We start from the raw sequence: 26,622 nt of genomic DNA on the forward strand, positions 1-26,622 counted from the left end.
CCCTGACTACCTCTTCAGTAGCACAGGTCATTATAAAGGGCACGCTTCATATTTGGCTGTTCACAAAAGGGACCTTTTTCATAAGGGGTGCCATTCTGTAAAGAACTTCAGTGTAAGCAGTTAAACCTCATCCTAGGAATGGCATTTTAAACTCTTCATCTGCTTCTGAGACACCCTAATAAGAGGATTTCTCCAAGATAAAATACCTGACAGACATTCAGTAATCAAAAATAATAAATTGACATATGATATCACTTGTATGTGGAATCTAAAAATATGACACAAATGAACCTATCTACGAAACAGAAACAGACTCACAGACTTGTGGTTGCCAAGAGGATGGGGGGAGGGAGGGATTGGGAGTTTGGGATTAGCAGATGCAAACTATTATACATAGAATAGATAAACAACAAGGTCCTACTGTATAGCACAGGGAACTATATTCAATATCCTGTGATAAACCATAATGGAAAAGAATATAAAAAACAATGTGTATATATATATATATATATGTATAAACAATCACTTTGCAGTACACAGTTTGCAAGGCAGCAGAAATAGAGACGCAGATGTAGAGAACAAATGTACGGACACCAAGCGGGGAGAGTAGGGGGTGGTGGTGGTGGTGGGATGAAGTGGGAGATGGGGATTGACATGTAGAGACTAATAGGTGTAAAATAGATAACTAATAAGAAAAAAAAGTTTGCAGTACAGCAGAAATTAACACAACATTGTAAATCAACAGTACTTCAAAAAGAAAATTGAGGTTACTGCCACCACTGAATAGTTGTAAAATGCACCATCACACAAGTTGGATGTTTAGTAACTCAGCCAGATTTTGAAAGCTGAGTAAACATGGAGGGTGGGGAGGATTTCCAATCTCCTGGGCTCATATGAGTAACCCACTGCTAACTAGGGTTACTGTTGACGATCTGTTCATCACAACTGCCTTGGAAGTCAGCCATCATAACCAGTTTGGAATTTTCTTTGAATAACAGTCTCACTGCTGATGTATATACCAGTGAGTTAGACATTTGCCCAAGGAGTTTCTTCTAAGGGACTTGCAGATAATGTATTTTCATTCCCATTAATTGCTCTCAGATTCTAGAAGAGCTCAACTGTTAACAGCTGAATTGCAGTGGGAATCATGAAAGTGAGGCTCAAACCACAGCATTTCAAACCACTATCCATCCCTGTGGGTAGTAGACCCTTCTTAATCAATGCTCGAGAAACTGGTATTCTCCCTCGAATTGAATATAAATATCTTTATTTCATCACTGAGAGAGATTTCTTAAAATTCTTTAATTTTGCTGTAGAGAAATGTTTTTTCCAGTGGAGATACCTTTGGCCCCATTGGTCGGAATCTGATTACCTCCAGTGATTCTTTCCCTCTCCTATTATGTCAAATAAAGCTGATTTTAAAGTTGAGTTGGGTTGTACTTGTTATTGACAGGATGTATGTGACAGCTGTCGTGAACAGCAAAGGGCATGCTTCTCCCCTGGGCTTCTGAGAGACCATCAGCCTTGGTTGAATAACTTTTCTGGCCCACAGAAAGATTAGAACATAACTTGTAGCTTTTCTGAACACAACCGTTTACTCCGCGGTCTTAGTCTCTGAGTTTTGTGCAAGAAAGGAATCTTGCTTTCTGGATTTTTATCTTGCTAAGTGAATGTGTTCAGGACCTCCTCCCCAGGTTCATTTAAACATCCTTCATATCCCAAATCATCTATGTCATATTTTTCATGGCTTCATATATGGTATTTAATTAGAGGGAAATAGTATATAGTTACTAACACACTAAAACAGTTCCACTTGAAGAAAGCCGTAGCAACAGGACACTTTCGGAACCTCTAAAAGACTTCACACATTAATATTCGCTCCCCCCAACTTCTGTGGTGTGAGCTGAACATCTCGTATGCAGTGATAACTCACCTTCTATAACTCGAATAGAACCCTAACTTCTTAATCAAAATTCATAGGTAGTTTTTTTTTTCATGAAGCATTTCTGCAGAAATTGCCTACCCTGGAATTTGCCTCCGTTATCACTGTAATGAAAATGTTTGTCATGATTTGGAAATAGAGACCAAGCGTGGCTGTGACAGTTGCTGTATTTATTGTAGTACATCTTTCATAGCTCAAAGTAATGATGCATATGAGCCCAGCTAGAACTGGGCTTGTAACCAAGAAGGAAACCTGGTTAAAGGACATGGTTGCATTTTCACGCCATTTCCATCTCCCTGGGAAACTATGTCCCAGCAACTATTTAAAAGCCCACCCTCCCTCTCACTGGGAATCCTTGGAAGAAGGGCAGCTTCTAGACCCAACCCTCCTGTCCTCTTAGAACTAGGTGGGGACCTGGCAAGATAGTGGCCTCACCAAAAAATATTCCTTTATAGGATTTTAGTAATCGAACAAACATTCTTCATTTTTTGCCATGCCCTCCTTTGCCTCCTGCAGGGCTGCTTCCCCATTTGCTCTGGGGATATTTCATCTGAATCCTAGTAGCAATTTCTTTGAATGACAAAAACAAAATGCCTCATGCACCTTGGTAAGACATAATTAATTTGGTTTCAGATTTTTGAAGCTATGTTCTAATAAATACATCTAAAATCATCTCTATGGAAAATTAAATCCGCTCAGATAGGCTTTTTAAAAAAAATACAAATGCCATCTGCCTGAAGGTGAGAAAGGGACCAATGACTTGTCCTTCCTGCTCCTGTATTTCTGTAATAATTAGAGCTGCAATTTTGTTTGTGTTTGACATTGGCGCTTTTGATGAATTCAAACCAAAGGTTGAGGAATGGTGATATATTTTCAAAGTTGTAACATGTTAAGACCTAGGTTTTTGTTATTGTATTTTATTACATTCTCTCTCTCGCTCTCTCTCTCTCTCTCTCTCTCACACACACACACACACACACACACACAGTTCAAACAAACCTTAACATAGGGAAAGCAAGGAATTAAGCACTTGCCCTATCTTAGGGGGGAAAATAAAACACAACTAATTTTTTTCTCCATTGCTCCCAGCACTCCTATTCAGTACCTCTGGGTCCTCATTACTTACTTAGCATTAATGGAGATTTAGAATCTAATTTCAGAGGATTTCCTCCAGATGTAGCTCTTGTGTTTATCAATAATACAACCTTGGAAAATATCGTTCACGCAAAACATTTAAAGGAAAACACCACAGCGACATAACTTCTGTGTGTGTGTGTGCGCACTTAAGTTCAACGGTTTTGTCTCATAAATGTGTAAATTCAGCCTGCTTGTTTTAGTATCCCTGAAGCACACCTGAATATCGCTGCCTGTGTCATTAAATCAACAGAAATGGCTCAGTGAGGCACAAAGCACAAGTTTCTCCTGGCCACAACTCCTAGCCCTGGATAACTAGCAACCGCCAATGTGAAATGATGAAATAGAAAGAGACAGAAAAACCACCAACCATAGCCTTTAGGTACATCTTATATACAAGAAACCAGCCAGACCCTACTTTCTACTTTAATTGACACAGATATCAATTTAACAGTAGATTCAGAGGTTTAGCCAAGGGCCCTTATCACATAGGAGGCAGATAGGAAAAAATCAAATGGATATCAGATTCCACTCTCGGGGTGATGCATCCGTGTGAATGACTCCGAAGGAGCTCAGAAGAGTTGCTTGTACCACTGATTCCCAAACCTGGCTGGACATCAGCATCATCTGAGAAGTATTTAAAAATACAGTGTCTAGGCCCAGCCCCTGAGCGGAATACAATAGGTTTAAGGGGCGTAACTGGGAATTCTGTGTTAAGTACAATTTATCCTATTTGGAGAGGGTTTTAAGCTTGCACTCTGAAGCCAATTGTGCCTTTACAAATATATAAATACAGTGATTAGTTCATTATTGGGCTTCTTCATTTTAATAAGTAATTGTTTTGTTACAAAATAGCTATAATTGCTTAATATTTTGTACAAGGTTACAAGACACTGTTAATTGTATGTAGTTGGTTCAGTATGTGGAGATTAAAGTAAGCAAAAAAAAAAAAAAAGTAAAAATAAATTATGGTTGCATTTAAATTGGGGGCCCTAAAGCAGAAATCTTTAAGAGGTGCCATTTTCCTCGGTGATAATTGTAAGTGGATATCCATTTTAAAAATTCCTAAAAAAAAAAAAAAAAAAAAAAAAAATTCCTAATATCCTCAGGGATGGCTTAGATAGTATATATAACCACAGGGCAAAAACTTTTTTTTTTAGCTTTTTATTTTATATTGGAGTATAGCCAATTAACAATGCTGTGATAGTTTCAGGTGCACGGCAAAGCGACTCAGCCATACATGTACATGTATCCATTCTCCCCCAGACTCCCCTCCCATCCAGGCGGCCACATAGCATTGAGCAGAGCTCCCTGTACTATATAGTAGGTCCTTGTTGGTTATCCTTTTTAAATATGACAGTGTGTACATGTCAGTCCCAAACTCCCTAACTATCCCTTCCCTCCACCCTTCCCCCCGCACCCCCGGTAACCGTAAGTTCATTCCCGAAGTCTGTGAGTCCGTTTCTGTTTTGTAAATACATTCATTTGTATCATTTCTTTTTAGATTCCGCATATAAGTGATATCATACGATATTTCTCTTTCTCTGTCTGACTTACTGCACTCAGTATGACAATCTCTAAGTCCACCCATGTTGCTGCAAATGGCATTATTTCATTCTTTTTTATGGCTGAGTAATATTCCATTGTATATATGTACCACATCTTCTTTATCCATTCCTCTGTCAATGGACATTTAGGTTGCTTCCACGTCCTGGCTACTGTAAACAGTGCTGCAATGAACACTGGGGTGCATGTATCCTTCCGGACCATGTTTTTCTCCAGATACATGCCCAGGAGTGGGATTGCTGGGTCATATGGTAGCTCAGTTTTTAGTTTTTTAAGGAACCTCCCATACTGTCCTCCATAGTGGCTGCACCAATTTACATTCCCACCAACAGTGTAAGAGGGTTCCCTTCTCTCCATACCCTCTCCAGCATTTATTGAAAAACAGACTGACTTATGTCATCTTTACATATATCTTGCACCAATGAAAAATTACTTATGGGACAGTGTTAATAGCAGTCTGACCTTCACATGACTCTTAAAAACATCAAGCGTAGTATAGGAAAATGCAGGAAAATCTAGTAGAAAAAATACTAGACTACGAACAAGTACTGATATGGTAGCTCTGTCACTAGCCATGTGACTTCAGGCAAATCCCTTTCTTGGGGGCAAGGGGGAGGGTCTCCATGTTTTCCTCCGTAAATAATCAAGTTTTAAATCACTAAGTACCTTAAGTTCCCTTCAAGTGTGATGATGCTATGTAGTTTCTAAATATTAAAATAGACTAGCTCTACACCAAGTAATTCATGGCCTTGATCAAGTCACTTCATTGCCTGACCTCGGTTTCTTTCTCTGTACTTTCAGGCAAGTCAGATTTAAAGAACAGGGATACACTTCAGAGAGCCTACCCAGTCAAATATACTTTGACAAGTCAACATTGTTGTTATTCCATGGCTTTAATACGGTTTGAATAAGCAAATTTCTTATTTGTCCCTGTTTCTAACCTTGAATGGCAAAAAGAAGTTAGTATATTACCATGCTAATGATTTTGCTTGGCTGTGAATAAACCCAAGTAAAGAACTGAAGCCTAAAGATTAAGTGACTTGCCCAAGACCATGCAGAAATGTGATTAGAAGCCTGTGCTTCCATTTTTGGTTTACAAGATGAGTGCCCTCTTGAGTATATATAACCCTCAGAAAATTCTCATACTCCCTTAAACCCGAACAACATTACTCTAAACAAAAATACAAGTCCCTAGCATGGTAAGGCAGAATTCGTGATTGGCCCCTGCCCTATAATATTCATCACCTCCAGCCACACACTTTCCACCCTAACCTTCTATCCCAGCTCTGTCTGGCCTCCGTGCCTTTGTGCAGAGCCCATTCAGTGTCTGGAATGCACTCTCCCTCCCTTTCCCATGAGTAGCCCCTATATTTACTTCCAGGCTCAGTTCAAATATCACTTCCTCTATTAATTTCCCAATTCATTTCCTGGCCTCTCTGCCCATCTGGGTTAGGCACCCTCTGTCTTGCCTTAGCCTTTGGGAATATACATATTTGTAATAGTTAGATGCTACATTATACTCATATGCTTGCTGTTCTGACCCTCTCTCTAGACTGTGAGCTCCTTGGTGTTTCATTTCTGTTCACCCAGTGCCCAGCTCAAGCATTGCTCCACTGGACACTCATTAAATCTCAAAAGAGGGAACAGACCAGCATCTGTAAAGACCTAAAGTCAGCGTCTGGCATTAATTCCCTTTCCTCCCACCCCGCCTCTTTCCTTCCACTGCTTGCAGCCCTCACTAGACACTGGCCACTGTGCTATTATGTCCAACGCTTAGACCCACAAGGTAATGAATTATCTAGCACTGCCCTGTCCAGTGCAGTAATTGCCAACCATGTGTGCGTATCTACATTTGAATTAACTAAAATGAAAATCTTAGTTCCTTAGTCACTCTAACCACTCTGGCTAGTGGATACCATATTGGAAAACACAGGTATGGACCACTTCCATCATCGCAGCAAGTTCAGTGCTGACTCAGGGCCCCAAGACACACCCCTTCCACACCCCAAGAGCTGGAGAAAATGACACTGGAATGGAATTGTTTAGTCCTGAGAAGAGACATTAGCAACCTTTAACAGTTTGTGTGTACATGAAGGATAAAAGCTGGAAAGCTGCTTCTTAGAAACACTTTCATTAATGTTAATCTATACATAAACAAGAGATGGGAAAGATAACTTCTGAAGCTGCTTTCACTCCCTGATAATTGAAATGTAAGTTTTATTGTATTTATAAACCTATTTGCCTGGCTTCTTAACAACCTTTTTTAGACTCTGGGAAGATTATAGGACATCATTAAAGGATTTCAGTTTTCCTATTTATCCTAGCTCTGCAAGGAAATTATAAGTCAATTAACAGTGATTTTTTTAAATGGGGATTTAGGGAAATCTTTCATCTACACTAACACTGAAAACCTCACCCCCTACAGTAGTTTGACATTTTATAGCATTCATATCTGTTCTATTATTTCACTTGTCTTATGGAGATGATTCTAAACGCCACAAATTTGGAACCAGTTAAACGGTTTGCTTAATAGAATGTATGTGAATTGTGTTTGTATGAGATATAATTATAAAGATTTGCCAGTGAAAGATAAAGGAGTATTTATCTCAGGAATTTGATTTTTTTTCTGAGCTGAAACTGACTTGACAACTTATTTTTTCTTGGCCTTTTGGCATAACTTCTGTGAACATTACTACAAATAAACATGATACATGCACTTTGCAATATTTATTTTGAGCTAAAGGATAAATATTGGATGATGCCTGTGTTAGTGACAAACAAGGGAACCAGAGTGGAGGAGGGGCTGTGTCTCCCTTTCTCATGAAATATGATGATGTGTTAGGTTAAGTACAAATACATCCCTTGATTATGGCGATATCAGGATGAAATTCACACAGTTCTGGAAACTCAAGAGTGTTACACTTTGCTTGGGGCAAAGGAGGTCTTCCAGTTTTAAAGACAGGCACAGTGTGTGTAAAAGCCTCAACAATACAGTAATGAAGAACAATTGTTTCTTTGTGTCCAGATCCTTATTTCTCAGCAGCCTGTAGCCCCTTAGCCCTGACCTTGCAAGGATGGGGGCGGGGCATAAAAGTAGAGTGTGCTTATCATGCTGTTCGTCTATTCCTGGGAGACACATGAGAGGGAGTATACATATCTATGGAAGGAAAACGTGGAGGAAATTGGGTACTTTATTGTTGTGCTTCTTTCTTTTTCTTGCCCTATAGGAAGTGGTTTCAGATGAAAGGCATCAAGGCGGACAACTCCTGGAAGAACCAAAGTTGCTGCATTTCAAAGGGAATACCTTTAGTCTTCAGATCTCTGTCCTTGATATCCCCCCATTCCTCTGGAGAATTAAACCATTCACTGCATGCCAGGTACTGGCCCAATGGGTTTCTGACAGAAATAGCTTTGCTTTAACCAGCACGCATATCACAAGCCCTGGTGAGGGTACTCTTGACTTTCCTCCTCCTTTAAAACTATGGATTTAATTTCAAAACTGTCACAGACATGTAACAGTTTGCACTACACCCAGGGAATGAAACCTATTGTCATAAATCCATGGGTTTCTAACACGTGGGGGAAAAAGGGGCTTGTGTGTCAGGTAATGTGACATTTCTCCTCTCTCCTGCTTAAATCGCCACTCGGGATAGGTTGAAGGTGGTCATTTAACAACTTAGAGCAGGATGTGTTTGTGGGTTTGTTTTGATTCAGATCAGTTCATTATGAGACACAGTTTTAATCCTGTTCAAGTACGAATGAACTGGATGTCAGGGAGAAACCTTTTAAGGGTGATAATTTTGAGTTGTAGAGAGCTCTGGCCAACCAGATGGGAACAAGAGATTTTGTCCTGAATATATAAAGGGCTTGCTGCCAGATGAATTGAGCAAGATGGGAAGAAGAAATCACAAATTGAAAAACAAAGAAATGTCAATGCCTCTTAGAATCTTTTTATAACTATAAAAATATTTATGTATGATTGTTCACACACCTCGTTATTAGAGACTTTAAAAAAAATTGCAGGATGACTTACGAGTCTCCTTGGATCATTTTTAGGGATTTTGAATAGTTGCTTAGCGTGAAAAGATACCAACTTGTGATCTTGTCACTGAATTCTATGAAAATTTCCAGTGATTAGTACTGTCATCAGAAGCAGCCAGCTGGTCTACCACCATTTCTTAAGCTAGAGTCATCTGTGCTTCAAGTGACAGGACATTTCCCTAACTCTGGGTAAGCTTCTGGGAGACTCATATTGATCTGGACTCATAGGACGCTTTCAGACTTCTCTGCTCTTCCCATCAGCATAACCTGCAGAGCCTTGTGGGTTTTTTAACCTTTCCATCTTTACAGCATTCATTTTTTAAAAACCATGCACAAGATATACCGGCTTGTCAGAATGGAAATAAGCCAAATCTCAAAGAGAAAAACCTTGGCCATGCCATGAGAGTTAGAAAAAAGTTGTACCACCAACACCTTATACTTTTAAAATTCAGAATTTTCAAATTGGTTAAGGCCATATTTTTATATTTTCTTTTCAGATTTCTCATTACCTTGGGAATTGCCCCCTCTATGTATAATTTTAGCGCACTCAAAGCAACAAGAATCTCTCTCAGGGCCCTGTACAATTTTTTTTTTTTTGAAAACTTTACCATTTTTTTTTTTATGGAGAGAGGTTTTCTATGAATAAATGTATTATTTATGATGTTCTAGACCTAGGTGTCTCTGTTTCCCAGAAAGCAGTATTCAAAGTTTCTAGTCCAAATTGAACTTCAGGGTATTATTAAAACAAATCCTGATAGTCATGCAAATTCCTCTGTGTATTAATCTTTATTGATTTAAGGGCATCATTTCACTGGATCTGGTACAAGTGACTCAGTCCAAAGTAACTATTAAGTTTAATGCTTGGAGATAAAAAAAAAAAAAAAATCAGATGAAAGAACCATAACCTCTCAGTGGCACTTAAACAACAATTCCAACACCAGGGATTCCAAAGAGAGCCTCAGGTACAAAAAGCTTGGTGGAGGTTAATGCCTGCCCACCCCAAAGGATGCAACAGGGCCAGCCAAAGGCAAAGGGCACTGGCTAGCAAGAAAACCCAACCAGCTTTACTGCCAGGGTGGGTTGGATTACATAGAGGTTGTAAACATGTATAAGCATTTGCCTTCTGTAATTGAGCATAATTTGAAAGAGTCTTGGAAGGCTGAGAAACAATTTAATTTTCTCTGCACCAGGAGGCTTGCCACTGAGTTTTCATTTCCACTTCATTTTTCTTCCCCACAAATGGCTTTCTGCTCTATTCTTCCTTTCTCTTCACCACCCTTAGAACCAATTTCTTTGCTCCTGTGATCACTGAACCCCCAGCAATATGCCTACATGTTGTGCTTGTCTTAATGGCCATGCTGTGTTTGCTCCAGGCATCAGATTCTCACACTCTGGGGAGGGTTTGTGTTCAGCCTGCTTGAACTTCATGGAGAACATCATGTACGCTGACAAACTCGGTGTGGATAATAGAGAATGGCTTTTTGTTAAGGCTTAGTGGATGAGAACTCACAGAGCACTATTGTGGAGACAGAAAACCTCACTACTCCTGACATCATTTATAGGTCTCTCCTTCAACTGGTAAACGTTCCTGTCATCTTCTGTCATCTTCCAAGTCAGTGGGTAGAAGACCTCTGGTATTCTTGTCTTCTTATTCCTCTCTCCCTTTCTCTAACTTCAAATCAGGAATCTGGGAAGTGACATATTCCAGTTGGTACCCAAAGCTTACTCTCCTAAAATACCTTCCTTTTTTCTTCTGGGAAAGGTGGAATTTCTCAGGGAGGTATCCAGTGCATAGAATAGTTGCCCTATCAGACACCAACCAAGAGATGTTTTTAGAATGATGTGAGTTCAAGATTGGGTCCAGAGCTATGTGATGAGAGCCTACATATTAGGACCAACTAGATTTTAAATCTTGTTGGTTTTGATTCTGGAGGATGACAATTTATAAAATGCTAGGCTACAACCCTTATTGCTTATGAAACCAGGTATGATGGGTGAAAGGGAAGGGTATGTGAGTTCTTAGGAGATCTGGTTACCATAGACCCCACTAACCTTGATTCAAAGAAAAAAATAGGGCCCACAACACTAGTCCTTCCAAAATAAACAATTAATTATGCCCCCTTTTCTTAAGACTCTACCACAATTAGTGATATGCTATTGTCCCCTTGGAAGACTTAGCAACCCTTCTTTAGAGGGAAATAACTCTGCTCTCAGTAGGTTACTGGGACCTGAGAGCTACTTAATCATCGTTTCCTTTATTCCTTGCTGCCTGTGGGGTGAAGAAGCTGTAATAAACAGTATGCAATAAAATTTTAATTTATTTTCTAAATCCTACAAAACACCAAGCCAGGCTGTCACCTCTGTAGGATAAAAGCAGCTGTCTTACAGCATGCTATGTATCTTGGAGAACCCAGTGTCTGTCTCCTGCTAGGATATGATTTACATGGTCCCCATCTGCTAGGAAACTAATTATAATGGGACTCAAAATGAAAACATTTCTGGAATTCTTTAAACACCCATAACTTTGCTACACTTTGTCCTCTTGTATTACTTTCCACATAATTCCTCTCAGCTCAGTGAGCGTCTTGGTGTTTTGTTTTGCCTTTTTTTTTTTTTTTTGAATAAATGAAAGCAAAGATGATTGCCCTGAAAACACACTAATCACAGTGCTTCTAATTCTATTATTTTTAAATGTTTTGTTGAGCACTACTGGCAGCTGCTACTCAAGTCAACAATTAAAAAATATTCTTTTGACACTGTCTTAATATCAGATTTTTAAAATGTTTTGATTGTGTGCAGTAGAATGGAAAGAGAAAAGAGAAGAATTTTTTTGTGTGCCGATTCTCATGTCTTTCTGCAAGAAAAGATAATCTCTGTAGCGGGTTTTTCCAGTGTTCTCAGGAGAAAATATACAAAATTTAGCAAGTGACACCACAGAAGATACTTTTCAATAAGTGGTCAGTGCTTTTTTTTTTTTTTTTTTTAATTTAAGGAAGGTAAGCATTACCAGGGATTCAAAGCTACTGCAGAAAAAATGTAGGTTTGTTTAAGATCTGGACCTTGAATTCAGCTCTGTCTAGAGCCCTGAAGTCCAAACATTTATATTACACTGTAATGACTCAAATTTCAGATTTAGAAAACAAAAACCTCCTTAGTTAGCTTAGTTAGGCAAAAACACCTATGAACCGTGGAGCCCTCTGTTATAGTTACTTTCGTTGAAGGGGACGGTGCAGAGTAACTCTATCAAAACGTACTGGCTTGGGGAAGAGAGTGAGTTTGAGGGCTTGTACACTGAGACTGGAGAGAGTGAGGATGAGGTGACAGAGGATGGAAGAAGCCCTTGAAGGCCAGGCAGGGGACTGTGTTTTTTGTTTTGTTTTGTTTTGTTGGCCACACAGCATGTGGGATCTTAGTTCCCCCCTGCAGCAGAACCGTGGAGTCCTAACCACTGGGCCACCAGGGAAGTCCCAGGGGGCTGTGTTTATCACGCAGGCATGCTGGGGCCATTCTGGTCCCCCAAGCAGAGGAATCATGTAATGAAAGCAGAGTTCCCAGGTGATGTGGTCACATCAGTGCCCCTCCCCCCCAACGCATGATTACAGGTAAAAGAGAGACCATAAGCTCTTCCCTAAAGAATACCAATCAACTGCTTTCCATTTCCTCCCCAGTCAAGCCTCAACCCCCTCATTAACTTGTGTAGTAGAGACTGAAGATAGGAAGGTTGCTGAGCAGTTTACTCCCAGTTAGCTGTGATGACATCAGAGAAGATTACGCGTGGAGATAGAAAAATCGGAGGAGAATGACGATGAGAGAGAGATGGTGATAATCCGTTTTCAAAAGGTAGACCTATCTGAGAAAGGAAAGGCCAACTAAAATTGTTTCTACTGATTAGGGGTATAATTTCAGTGATGGATGATAATGAAATAAAAACCAGAGATGCAGCTGTTGGGGTCCTCCACAGGGAAATGGCAATTGGGCGTATGTGAGCAGATGCGGTTTTGAAGAGTTCAGGAGACAGAGACACAAGAGCTGGAGGCTGAGATATGAAGTGAGAGTTACCCGTGGTTTACTAAACCACGAAGCAGCGTGAAAAGAGTCGGATTACACAATAAGGAGAAACGGCAGACCTTGTAAATACGTATTATTACTGTTTTATCTGGTATAGGATTTGGTGCAGGTGAAAAGTCATTTTTGAGTGTTTTAGGGAATGACCTCCTCTAAAGGCTGCTGGGAGGCCACACCGATCTGAAGTGCCTTCTGCTGCTCGGAGGGAAAGGGAAGAGCTCATAAGAAAAACTCTCAGTTTAGGAAGAACGTGGGTTGGACCTGTGCTGTCTTGCTGGTGACGTAAGCAAGCTGTGCTGCAGCCACATGCTTCCTTAGTGACCATTAGCTTCATGCTTCTCCCAGAGTTTCCCCGGGATGAGAGCCTCTCTGTGGAACCCACTATAGTGAACCTTCCAGCGCTGCCCAGCTCATCTTAGTTTCTAAGAGAACTTCTTCTAAGCCACTGGTGTTTCATTAGAGAATGGTTTGGGTCAAGAAAAGGTATTTCAATCCAGGGGAAATGTAATCAAAGGATTTATGTGCTTATAAAGCCTTTGGAAAGCCTAGGAGAGCCAAGGTCAGAGAAAGCCACTAGTGATATAAGGAAAGTTTGATGATTTAAAGAAAACACAACAACCCTGAAGCAGATGGTTCTCAGAAGCCCCTGCAAACCTCACATGTGCTGTCAGCTGAAGCCTCTGGGTTTGCTCGCTGCTGTCAGAGGAGCAGCGAGGACGAGGCTTCCGCTCCTTCTCTTCCTTCCAAGTTTAAAACAAGTACTTCTCACTGGCAGAATGGACATGTGAACTCCCTGCTGGAGAGAGCTGTGAACTGTAGTTTTCAGGCTTCCAGCCCCTGCCACGTAGGGGAGAACTGAGGATGGTGGAGAGAGAGTTGCCTCCTAACAGCCCACATTCTGCACAAGGATAAAGTCAATGAAAGTCTTCACTGTCAACATACAGACCTTCTCTGAGTCCTTGTCTCTACTTCTTGAGACAAAGATCCACTGCCTTTCCCTTGGTTCAGGTTTCAGAACAAACAAAACAAAAACACGACACCCTTACATCCCTTGCTGGGATGTGTGGTAGGGGTTAACGCGTGAGTTTGTTCCTTCGTAATCCCTAAAGCTGGCTCTCTTGTACTCAAGTCTGCAACAATCTAAACTCCATCCCTCCCTGGTGGTCCCCCCCAAGCAAGTATCCAAAATCAGGGTCTGCGAGACTTCCTATAGAGGAAATGAGGAAACCAACAAGTGTACAGATTGGAGCTCAGGGGTAACTAGGTAACTCATAGTTCCTCAAAGTGGGTAGATTGAATTCTAATCGTGGCCTTTGGTCTTAAAACACCTGCTGAGTCCATCACCAGTCACACTTCAGAGACTCAGACTTCCAGACTTGATACATCTTTTGCTGCCTTTCAGCATCAGTATTGGGGAAAATTGTATTTGTAGCAACAGGTGAAAGAGCAAATGAATGGGATGCGGAAAAGAGAAAGAAGGGAGAATGAAGATTACTATAGGCTGGAAATAGGAGGTCATTGCCAAGGACCACAGCCTGATCTGAGTAGAAATGAAAGACATTTTAGTAGATGGAAGATTATCAGTGACTGACCTCTACTTCACATTAGTGTAAAGCCACGTGCCTGAGCCAATTGGTGGCAAGCACCAGCTGGCCATGGGGGAAAGGGGAATATGTATAGATTTTATAATTTCCCCCCTCATTTAGTGAAAATTGCTTTTGCCACTCAATTGTCTATAAGTCCCTTGAAAGGGGGGGACCAGACCTCAACTCTTACCGTTCTTTTCTTGTTTATCTAGTACAGTGTCTGGTTGTTAGTAGGCATTGTACACGTAACTGTAGAATGGATGAATTGAATGAATGAGGAGTTGGCAAACTAGACTGTTCTGGGGTAGCCTGTTGTGTTTGTGTGTCTGTCTCTGGGGTGTGTGTGTATGTGTGTGTATGATTCTGCAGCAGGTATAATTTTTATGCTGGATACATTAGCAACATTATGTTTATACAATTTGGCATGAGTTTGTGGTATGGGCATAAGTTCTGGCCAGTCAGTTCTTCAGCATAATTTTCATTTAAGTGAGAAGATATCATCCTACCCCGGGCTTAGGTAGAAGGATGGAGTAGGCATCTAATCCTAGGAGTCTACCCATAGGAGTCTTTTAGAATATTTCTGTCATGGAAAGACACGACGATTAACTTTTGATGGTATTCTTTCTAACTGTGTGAGTCACCAAGTGAAAGCTGAGCTCTTGCAGTGTGGTTTTGGAATTCAAATGTTATCAATTGGAATTGACGTTAATTACTTTTGTGCTGCTTGGCATATGCTGGAACATTATTTCTACAACAGTTCCACCAGAGTCACTTAGGCAATTACCTCTCCTGCCATCACCGTCATCATCATCATCCTAATTATTGTGATTAGGTCCCTCCTGCTCTCTGCTCACCTCAGCCGGGCTCTGCACACCATAGCCCTCTTCTCCCCCCCGTCTCCCCCGCAGGAAGTCCCATTCTCCCGCGTGTGGTGCGGTAACCGGCAGCCCCTGCACTGTGCCTTCTCCCTGGAACGCTACACGCCCACCACCACCCAGCTGTCCTGCAAAATCTGCATCCGGCAGCTCAAAGGCCATGAACAGATCCTCCAAGTGCAGACGTCAATCCTCGAGGTGAGTCCTTGGTCTACAGGTCATCCGACCCCGTTTCTAAAGGACATTAGGGACTGTATACCTGTCTCAGTTGTGCTATACATATAGCATGAAAGAGCTTCGAAAGGCACTCACTCTTTGAATCCTCATTACTGATAAGGGAAAATTAACTTTTTCTCAGGCTGAGGATGGAACTGAGCTGCCCACTGGGGCAGGGAAACGCAACCCATCAGAGCATAGGCTCTGTGGAGGGACCTTTGGGGAAGGAATTTGTCCAGGGCTTTTTACACACAAAACCACAATCAATCTAACAGTTCATGGCAGACATGGAATATCAGCTGAGATTTATTATTGAACTGAGACACATACCCTAAGAAGACACAAGGTCACCAGTGGGCTGCTTTTCTGCCGGTTCTGACTAGTTGTTCAGAAGTCAGTTGCCCAATCTGTGTTATTTCATTTTCAAGGCCTTGGTTCCTGATTGTCTTACAATTTCTCTTACCCTCCAGGATCAGGGTTTCTACACATCCTTATTTCCATTAAGCCTAGATTTCATCAATACAATAGTATAAGATAGAGTAGATAATAATCTCGTTCTACACAGTAAGGACATAGCAGAGCAAAAAGAGATAGGACTTCCTCCAAGGTCATATAACTGAAGGGCAGAGTTAGAATGGGAGTCAGAGGAGAATTCACTTGGGAACTTTTGCAAAAAGACACCTGAAATGCCATGGCTTTGGATTGGCCCTAAACCACTGAATGACTCCATGGCTCTGGACTTGAGCTTATCAAGTAGACAATGGCATTCCCTCCTGAATGGTTATTTGAGGGTAGAGGGAGAGAGTAGCTGAGGGGGAGAATCAGGGGAGCTGGTAACGCACTGTTTAGCAATTCCAAGGTAATCCCTGGCTAGTTTAGAAAAACACACATACTGGATTGTTCACCTTAGAACGTGTATGTGTATATATACATATACATACATACGCACACATATTCACGTATACATATATAAGTAATATATAAGCTCAGCAGAAGGTTTAATGCATTTTGTATCCGTACAACTCAATTTCAGGTGTGGTTTTTTCTCAAAACTTGTAGCCTACAAGCATTATCACTTCCCTCCTTTCTCATTGCGGTTCACTGTTTATGCAAAATGAGTGTGGCTAATTCCCCAAATAGTTTTCTCTAAAGTGCGGATGGCTTTCCAAAGAAGTGTGCCTCAAAATTGATAGCTGTCTTAACTGACATGTTTCTACCATATTTGCATTTGTTATTGCCAATTAGCATTATGTGCTAACATAGTTCTGATAGGGAAGGTAGCTCCAGAAACCTCAGGCAAGATATTTTTAGTGTCTCTTTCTTGAACAGTCATGGCATACTTAAGACAATTTATTTCAAAGTAAAATACAAATCGTATGGGAGTTTTAAAATTAAAAAAGAAAATCTAAGAAGAGCTGCACTTCAGAAGAAAGAGTGAAAAGGCAGTACATAAAGATGCCTCTGATGAAAATTGCCCTAAATACCTGTTGCCAGGTCGACAAAAGAATTCCAGGTTTAAAAGGTTTTTACTTTCTAAGGCACCCAGATATTGAGGATCAATTTCAGCTATTACAGGATATTTGTGTGAAAGGAATGTGATAAGGTTGACACATCCTGGCACCTTTGCTCCTTGCTTAATAAACCCTTGAAGTGCATGGAAAGAAAGTGAGCTAAGAGGGGCTGCCCCGGTGGCGCAGTGGTTAAGAATCTGCCTGCCAATGCAGGGGACACGGGTTCGAGCCCTGGTCTGGGAAGATCCCACATGCTGCGGAGCAACTAAGCCCATGCGCCACAACTACTGAGCCTGTGCTCTAGAGCCCACGAGCCACAACTACTGAAGCCTGCGCACCTAGAGCCCATGCTCCGCAACAAGAGAAGCCACCAAAACGAGAAGTCCGTGCACCACAACGAAGAGTAGCCCCTGCTCATCACAACTAGAGAAAGCCCGCGTGCAGCAACGAAGACCCAACGTGCCAAAAATAAATTAATTAATTTAAAAAAAGAAAAGAAAATGAGCTAATAAACATAATCTTCTTTACTCTCCAGTTCCTTTTCTAATGCTTAACAAAGTTTTTGATCACTTTGGAAAGCCTTAAAGAACGTGACATCACAGTACCTCTTGGTAAATGGAGGCAGAATAATATTTAGACATTCAGTGGTGGACTACAGCAATCTAAGTTGTAGGCTGCTGCATTTTGGAAGCTTTATTAACTTGTTTGATCCTGTAAGGATCATTTAATTCATTGCTTTAAGTGTCCCTGCTGAAATTTGGCCCAGTGCATCCCCATTTCTTTGTACCAAACTCTATTTCTTAGGCAAATCTCATTGGCCATCATTTTCTACGTCAGAGGAAAATTAATAACTTTTGAAAGCCACTATGTTTCGGGTACCACTTCATGCGCTTTCACATATAACCATCACAGCTCTGTGGATTAGTATTATATCATCACGATATATGATGTAACAGTCTCAAGGAAGTCAACCTTCTTATCCAAGATCATAGAGCTAATAAGATGTGTAGCCAGAGTTCCCAGCTGAGATACTAAACTTTAAGACCAAAGTCTGGATTTCTATTCAATACCACTCCAGGAACCCAACCGAGGAGGTTTAATTTATTAGTCCTAACCATGGGCCTTGTCCATAATATAAGCCCTCTCTTTGGGGGCTTAGGCACAAGTGACAAACATCACAGCATCAGCAATTTTGCCTTTGAGTCTAAAAGTAGATGAAAATTGGGAAGTTCTTTCCTCAAGACTGCAGAAGGATGAGATGTACCTGCTTGTGTGCTGGGCTAGAATAAGTGTTCATTCTATACAGCTTCACAAATAGAATTGATTCCCTACATGTAGATCTGCCTGCAAAAGGATGTCTTGATTGAATGATCACTCAAGGCCCTTCCAACCCTGGAATTGTTTCATTCCTGGGAAAAGCATATATCTGGTGATAAAAACCATCTTCTTCTCCCTAAAACTGACTTGGTTTTTATGGTAGACGGTTCGAGAAAAATGAAGATACATAAAGTTCTGAGAAAGTGGGAATACCTGGAGAGAGGAGGCAGGATATATTCAAGACATGGGTCTGTATCAATCACTGAGTCAAGAATAAGAGATCAGTTATTAAAGGTCATCATACTTCATGGCCACTATGCTGAAAGATTCTGCTTTAGGGGGTTTTAATAAGTTAGTAATAAGGTGTCATTGATTAATAATAATAACTAAAATTTTTGAAACTTTCAACAGATATCTTTGAAATATGTATTTTAATATCTCACCCACCAAAAAAAAAAAAAAATCCTCACATATCTGGGCTCAGAGCTCCCCCTTCCTACCCTACTTTAAAATGGATTGCCTTAGTCTCATTATATTTCGAGATTTTAGCAATGGAACCATGAGAGGTAAAATATATATGTGTCTGTGTGTGTATGTGTGTGTGTGTGTGTGTGTGTGTGTGTATATATATATAATACAAAACATTGATTTTAAATTAATTAATGCAGTGAGCATCCTCATTGAAGGCATTTGGTTCTTTATGTTCAGCTCCACATCCATCATATTCCTTCATGCCTCTTATCTAAATGGTTTTCCAAATAATCATTCATATCATTCTCAAATTTAAAAATTATTTCAGTGATCAAGGTAATATATCTTTTCTGTTCTTTAGAGTAGCCATTGTTGTGTCAATCTTTGGAAGCAGGTTGGTTCTCCTTAAATTTAACCCAACTACATTACCTAATGATGATAGCCAATTGATACTCTATAAAGCAACAGTATTGTGGACTAAAGCAAAGTAAGTTTGCTAATATTGAGCAGAAGGGAAGAATCCCCAAGTCATTTATTTCCTCCTTCCTTATTAATGTACTAATATTAAAGAATCTATCTTTTGGTAGAAACAACTTAAAATGGGAATCTTGCATGTTAAAATTCTCCGTTCAAGAAATTCTCTTATCTTTCTTCTAAAAGTGGTAGAAGTTGGGAGATGATGTGTCTGTTACAAAGTAGACAGAATACTTGGAATTCCTCACTGATTTACAGCTCCCACGTTAACCAGGTAGCAGCACGTTATCTCCGATGTTCAGAGCATGAAAATCTACTGTTCCTCTGCATATTTAATTTAAACAATCAGAAGCTGTGATGCATCCACTGGATTCTTATTACTCGGCCCAGATGTCTTTTAGAACGCATCATAAATGTTATATAAAGTGTCATCCTTACACATGGGAAATATTTAAATTTGGAAACTTTACGAGGGACATGGGGGCCCATTTATTAAAGTGTAGTAAGTAGAAAAAATACAAATTTTTACAAGTCAGTCTCATGTAATACTTTATTCACCTTTAAATCGTACCACTCTGTCCATTTTTTTCTGAAGACTTTGTGTATCAGGGTGCTCTTTCTTCTGCCAACAGGAAAGACAGAGCTTGGTCGAGTTGGTCAAATCATAGATGCCATGAGGGCATCTGTCTCTGTCTATTGCCATCTTTTCACATGGATACACTGTGTTTTCAGTTTCACTGGCAAGCCACCTTTTCACATGTTAACACCTTTAGTGCCATTTTACATGACAATTACCATGTTATCCTGTACAGAATTCCTTTTATTCTCTCTCTCAATGGTTTTTTACTATTCTTTTTAAGGACATTACCCTGCCTTAAGTCAGGAAATTTTTAAAGAAATGATTCCTACTTGATTTGTATTTTTAAAGGCTAGAAGAAATTTTACATACCATGATAAAAAATGATGTATCTTGTAACCTATTTTATGCAGTAAGAAGCCTGAGGTGGTTTACTTTATGAACATCTTATATATCAGAAAAGCACTGGACTCATTGGTTCAAGATGGCGGAGTAGACAGACAGGTGCTCACCCCCTCTTGCGAGAGCACTGGATTCACAACTAACTGCTGAACAATCATCAACAGGAAGACACTGGAACTCACCAAAAAAGATACCTCACATCCAAAGACAAAGGAGAAGCTGCAATGAGATGGTAGGAGGGGCGTAATCACAATAAAATCAAATCCCATAACCACTGGGTGGGTGACTCACAAACTGGAGGACACTTATACCACAGAAGTCCATCCACTGGAGTGAAGGTTCTGAGCCCCATGTCAGGCTTCCCAACCTGGGGGTCTGGTAACAGAAGGAGGAATTCGTAGAGAATCAGACTTGGAAGGCTAGAGGGATTTGATTGTAGGACTTCGACAGGACTGGGGGAAACAGAGACTGCACTCTTGGAGGGCACACACAAAGTAGTGTGCACATCAGGACCTGGGGAAGGAGCAGTGACCCCATAGGACACTGAACCAGACCTACCTGCTAGTGTTGGAGGGTCTCCTGCAGAGGTGGGGGGTGGCTGTGGCTCACTGCGGGGACAAGGACACTGGCAGCAGAAGTTCTGGGAAGTACTCCTTGGCATGAGCCCTCTCAGAGCCTGCCATTAGCCCCACCAAAGAGCCTGTAGCCTCCAGTGCTGGGTCGCCTCAGGCCAAACAACCAACAGGGAGGGAACCCAGCCCCACCCAACAGCAGACAAACGGATTAAACTTTTACTGAGCTCTGGCCACCAGAACAACACCCAGCTCTACCCACCACCAGTCCCTCCCATCAGGAAGCTTGCACAACCCTCTTAGATAGCCTCATCCACCAGAGGGCAGACAGCAGAAGCAAGAAGAACTACAATCCTGCAGCCTGTGGAACAAAAACCACATTCACAGAAAGATAGACAAGATGAAAACAGAGGACTATGTACCAGATGAAGGAACAAGGTAAAACCCCAGAAAAACAATTAAATGAAGTGGAGATAGGCAACTTTCCAGAAAAAGAATTCAGAATAATGATAGTGAAGATGATCCAGAACCTCGGAAAAAGAATGGAGGCAAAGATCGAGAAGATGGAAGAAATGTTTAACAAAGATCTAGAAGAATTAAAGAACAAACAGAGATGAACAATACAATAACTGAAATGGAAAATACACTAGAAGGAATCAATACAAGAATAACTGAGGCAGAAGAACGGATAAGTGACCTAGAAGACAGAATGGTGGAATTCACTGCTATGGAACAGAATAAAGAAAAAAGAATGAAAAGAAATGAAGACAGCCTAAGAGACCTCTGAGACAACATTAAACGTGCCAACATTCACATTATAGGGGTCCCAGAATGAGGAGAGAGAGAGGAAGGACCCGAGAAAATATTTGAAGAGATTATAGTCAAAAACTTCCCTAACATAGGAAAGGAAATAGCCACCCAAGTCCAGGAAGCACAGAGAGTCCCAGGCAGGATAAACCCAAGGAGAAACACGCCGAGACACATAGTAATCAAATTGACAAAAATTAAAGACAAAGAAAAATTATTGAAACAAGGGAAAAATGACAAATAACATACAAAGGAACTCCCATAAGGTTAACAGCTGATTTCTGAGCAGAAACTCTACAAGCCAGAAGGGAGCGGCACGATATATTTAAAGTGATGAAAGCGAAGAAGCTACAACCAAGATTACTCTACCCAGGGCTTCCCTGGTGGTGCAGTGATTGAGAGTCTGCCTGCCAATGCAGGGGACACGGGTTCGAGCCCTGGTCTGGGAAGATACCACATGCCGCGGAGCAACAAAGCCCGTGAGCCACAACTACTGAGCCTGCGCGTCTGGAGCCTGTGCTCCGCAACAAGAGAGGCCATGACAGTGAGAGGCCCGCGCACCACGATGAAGAGTGGCCCCTGCTCGCCGCAACTAGAGAAAGCCCTAGCACAGAAACGAAGACCCAACACAGCCAAAAATAAATAAATTAATTAATTAAAAAAAAAAAAAAAAAAAGATTACTTTACCCAGAAAGGATCTCATTCAGATTCGATGGAGAAATCAAAAGCTTTACAGACAAGCAAAAGCTAAGAGAATTCATCACCACCAAACCAGCTCTACAACAAATGCTAAAGGAACGTCTCTAAGTAGGAAACACAAGAGAAGAAAAGCACCTACAAAAACAAACGCAAAACAATTCAGAATATGCTAATAGGAACATACATATCGATAATTACCTTAAATGTAAATGGATTAAATGCTCCAACCAAAGGACACAGGCTCACTGAATGGATAGAGAAACAAGACCCATATATTTGCTGTCTACAAGAGACCCATTTCAGACCTAGGGACACATACAGACTGAAAGAGAGGGGATGGAAAAAACATATTCCATGCAAATGGAAATCAAAGAAAGCTGGAGTAGCAATACTCAGATAAAATAACTTTAAAATAAAGAATGTTACAAGAGACAAGGAAGGACACTACATAATGATCAAGAGATCAATCCAAGAAGAAGATATAACAATTATAAATATATATGCACCCAACATAGGAGCACATCAACACATAAGGCAGCTGCTAACAGCTATAAAAGAGGAAATCAACAGTAACACAATAATAGTGGGGGACATTAAGACCTCACTTACACCAACGGACAGATCATGCAGACAGAAAATTCATAAGGAACCACAAGCTTTAAATGACACAATAAACCAGATAGATTTAATTGATATTTATAGGACATCCCATCCAAAAACAGCAGATTACACTTTCTTCTTACATGCACACAGAACATTCTCCAGGGTAGATCACATCTTGGCTCACAAAGCAAGCCTCAGTAAATTTAAGAAAATTGAAATCATATCAGGCATCTTTTCTGACCACAATGCTATGAGATTAGAAATCAATTACAGCAAAAAACTATAAAAAACACAAACACATGGAGGCTAAACAATACGTTACTAAATAACCAAGAGATCACTGAAGAAATCAAAGAGGAAATAAAAAAATACCTAGAGACAAATGACAATGAAAACACATTTTTGTTGGGATGCAGCAAAAGCAGTTCTAACAGGGAACTTTATAGCACTACAATCCTACCTCAAGAAACAAGAAAAATTTCAAACAATCTAACCTTACACCTAAAAGAACTAGAGAAAGAAGAACAAACAAAACCCAAAGTTAGTAGAAGGAAAGAAATCATAAAGATCAGAGCAGAAATAAATGAAATAGAAACAAAGAAAGCAATAGCAAAGGTCAATAAAACTAGAGGCTGGTTCTTTGAGAAGATAAACAAAATTGGCAAACCATTAGCCAGACTCATCAAGAAAAAGAGGGAGAGGACTCAAATCAATAAAATTAGAAATGAAAAAGGAGAAGTTACAACAGACACCTCAGAAATACAAAGCATCATAAGACACTACTATAAGCCACTCTATGCCAATAAAATGGACAACCTGGAAGAAATGGACAAATTCTTAGAAAAGTATAACCTTCCAAGACTGAACCAGGAAGAAATAGAAAATATGAACAGACCAATCACAAGTAATGAAATTGAAACTGTGATTAAAAACCTTCCAACAAACAAAAGTCCAAGACCAGATGGCTTCACAGGTGAATTCTATCAAACATTTAGAGAAGAGCTAACACCCATCCTTCTCAAACTCTTCCAAAAAATTGCAGAGGAAGGAACACTCCCAAGCTCATTCTGTGATGCCACCATAACCCAGATACCAAAGCCAGACAGAGATACTACAATAAAAGAAAATTACAGGTCAATATCACTGATGCATATAGATTCAAAAATCCTCAACAAAATACTAGCAAACAGAATCCAATCACACATTAAAAGGATCATACATCACGATCAAGTGGGATTTACCCCAGGGATGCAGAGATTCTTCCATATATGCAAATCAATCAATGTGATACACCATATTAACAAACTGAAGAATAAAAACCATATGATCATCTCAATATATGCAGAAAAAGCTTTTGACAAAATTCAGCACCCATTTATGATAAAAATGCTCCAGAAAGTGGGCATAGAGGGAACCTACCTCAACATAATAGAGGCCATATACAACAAACCCACAGCAAACATCATTCTCAATGGTGAAAAACTGAATGCATTTGCTTTAAGATCAGGAACAAGACAAGGATGTCCACTCTCACCACTGTTATTTAACGTAGCTTTTGAAGTCCTAGCCATGGCAATCAGAGGAGAAAAAGAAATAAAAGGAATACAAATCGGAAAAGAAGAAGTAAAACTGTCACTGTTTGCAGATGACATGATACTATACATAGAGAATCCTAAAGATGCTACCAGAAAACTACTATAGCTAATCAATGAATTTGGTAAAGTTGCAGGATACAAAATTAATGCACAGAAATCTCTTGCATTTCTATACACTAACAATGAAAGATCAGAAAGAGAAATTAAGGAAACAATCCCATTCACCATTGCAACAAAAAAATAAAATACCTAGGAATGAACCTACCGAAGGAGGTAAAAGACTGTACTCAGAAAACTATAAGACACTGATGAAAGAAATCAAAGATGACACAAACAGATGGAGAGATATACCATGTTCCAGGACTGGAAGAATCAACATTGTGCAAATGAGTATAGTATCAAAAGCAATCTACAGATTCAATGCAATCCCTATCAAATTACCAATAGCATTTTTTACAGAACTAGAACAAAAAAATCTTAAAATTTGTCTGGAGACACAAAAGACCACAAATAGCCAAAGAAATCTTGAGGGAAAAAAACAGAGCTGGAGGAATCAGACTCCCTGACTTCAGATTATACTACAAAGCTACAGTAATTAAGACAATATGGTACTGGCACAAAAACAGAAACATAGCTCAATGGAACAGGATAGAAAGCCCAGAGATAAACCCATGCACCTATGGTCAACTAATCTATGACAAAGGAGGCAAGGATATACAATGGAGAAAAGACAGTCTCTTCAATAAGTGGTGCTGGGAAAACTGGACAGCTACACGTAAAAGAAAGAAATTAGAACACTCTCTAACACCATACACAAAAATAAACTCAAAATGGATTAAAGACCTATATGTAAGACCAGACACTATAAAACTCTTAGAGGAAAACATAGGAAGAAAACTCTTTAACATAAATCACAGCAAGATCTTTTTTGACCCACCTCCTAGAGTAATGGAAATAAAAACAAAAATAACCAAATGGGACCTAATGAAACTTAAAAGCTTTTGCACAGCCAAGGAAACTATAAACAAAACGAAAAGACAACCCTCAGAATGGGAGAAAATATTTGCAAATGAATCAAAGGATTAATCTCCAAAATATATAAACAGCTCATGCAGCTCAATATTAAAAAAAACAAACAACCCAATCCAAAAATGGGCAGAAGACCCAAATAGACATTTCTCCAAAGAAGACATAGAGATGGCCAAGAGGCACATGAAAAGCTGCTCAACATCACTAATCATTAGAGAAATGCAAATCAAAACTACAATGAGGTATCACCTCACACCAGTTGGAATGGCCGTCATCAAAAAATCTACAAACAATAAATGCTGGAGAGGGTGTGGAGAAAAGGGAACCCTTTTGCACTGTTGGTGGGAATGTAAATTGATACAGCCACTATGGAGAACAGTATGGAGGTTCCTTAAAAAACTAAAAAGAGAATTACCATATGACCCAGCAATCCCACTACTGGGCATATACTCAGTGAAAACCATAATTCAAAAAGACACATGCACCCCAGTGTTCATTGCAGCGCTATTTACAATAGCCAGGTCATGGAAGCAACCTAAATGCCCATCGACAGTTGAATGGATAAAGAAGATGTGGTACAAATATACAATGGAATATTACTCAGCCATAAAAAGGAACAAAATTGAGTTATTTGTAGTGAGGTGGATGGACCTAGAGACTGTCATACAGAGTGAAGTAAGTCAGAAAGAGAAAAACAAATACCATATGCTAACACATATATGTGGAATCTAGAAAAATGGTACAGATGAACTGGCTTGCAAGGTATAAATAGAGACACAGATGTAGAGAACGTATGGACACCAAGGGGGGAAAGTGGGGGGGATGAATTGGGAGACTGGGATTGACATATATACACTAATATGTATAAAATAGATAACTAATAAGAACTTGCTGTATAAAATAATATATACAATAAAGGCAAAAAAAAGAAAAGAATTGACTACTCTGCCAAAAATAACTGCTTATCTAATCAATTTCTGTTCACTCAATAGCTACCCATCCTTCAAGGTCAACTCAAATGCCTCCTCCATGAAGCTCTACTACTCTTAATTCTTGAAACACAATGCTAATATCACTCAGAGAGCATTTTTCTGAACCACCCTTCTCTGTGGATTTTTGGTACTTGTCTTGATGCAGGGT

The 26,622-nt window shown here is 40.0% G+C and overlaps 1 protein-coding gene across 2 annotated transcripts in view; it reads left to right on the plus strand.

Moving 5' to 3' along the window:
• Window positions 1-26,622, plus strand: part of UNC5D (unc-5 netrin receptor D) — a 600,815-nt gene that overhangs the window by 559,427 nt on the left and 14,766 nt on the right. For both annotated transcript variants that reach the window (XM_061177270.1, XM_061177271.1), the window contains 2 exons: window positions 7,870-8,019; window positions 15,243-15,407. In XM_061177270.1, the coding sequence (XP_061033253.1) occupies window positions 7,870-8,019; window positions 15,243-15,407 (315 nt within the window). The remainder of the gene's footprint in view (window positions 1-7,869; window positions 8,020-15,242; window positions 15,408-26,622) is intronic.

The sequence above is a fragment of the Eubalaena glacialis genome, chromosome 20 (assembly GCF_028564815.1).
Source record: "Eubalaena glacialis isolate mEubGla1 chromosome 20, mEubGla1.1.hap2.+ XY, whole genome shotgun sequence".
In the NCBI taxonomy this organism is placed as follows: domain Eukaryota; kingdom Metazoa; phylum Chordata; class Mammalia; order Artiodactyla; family Balaenidae; genus Eubalaena; species Eubalaena glacialis.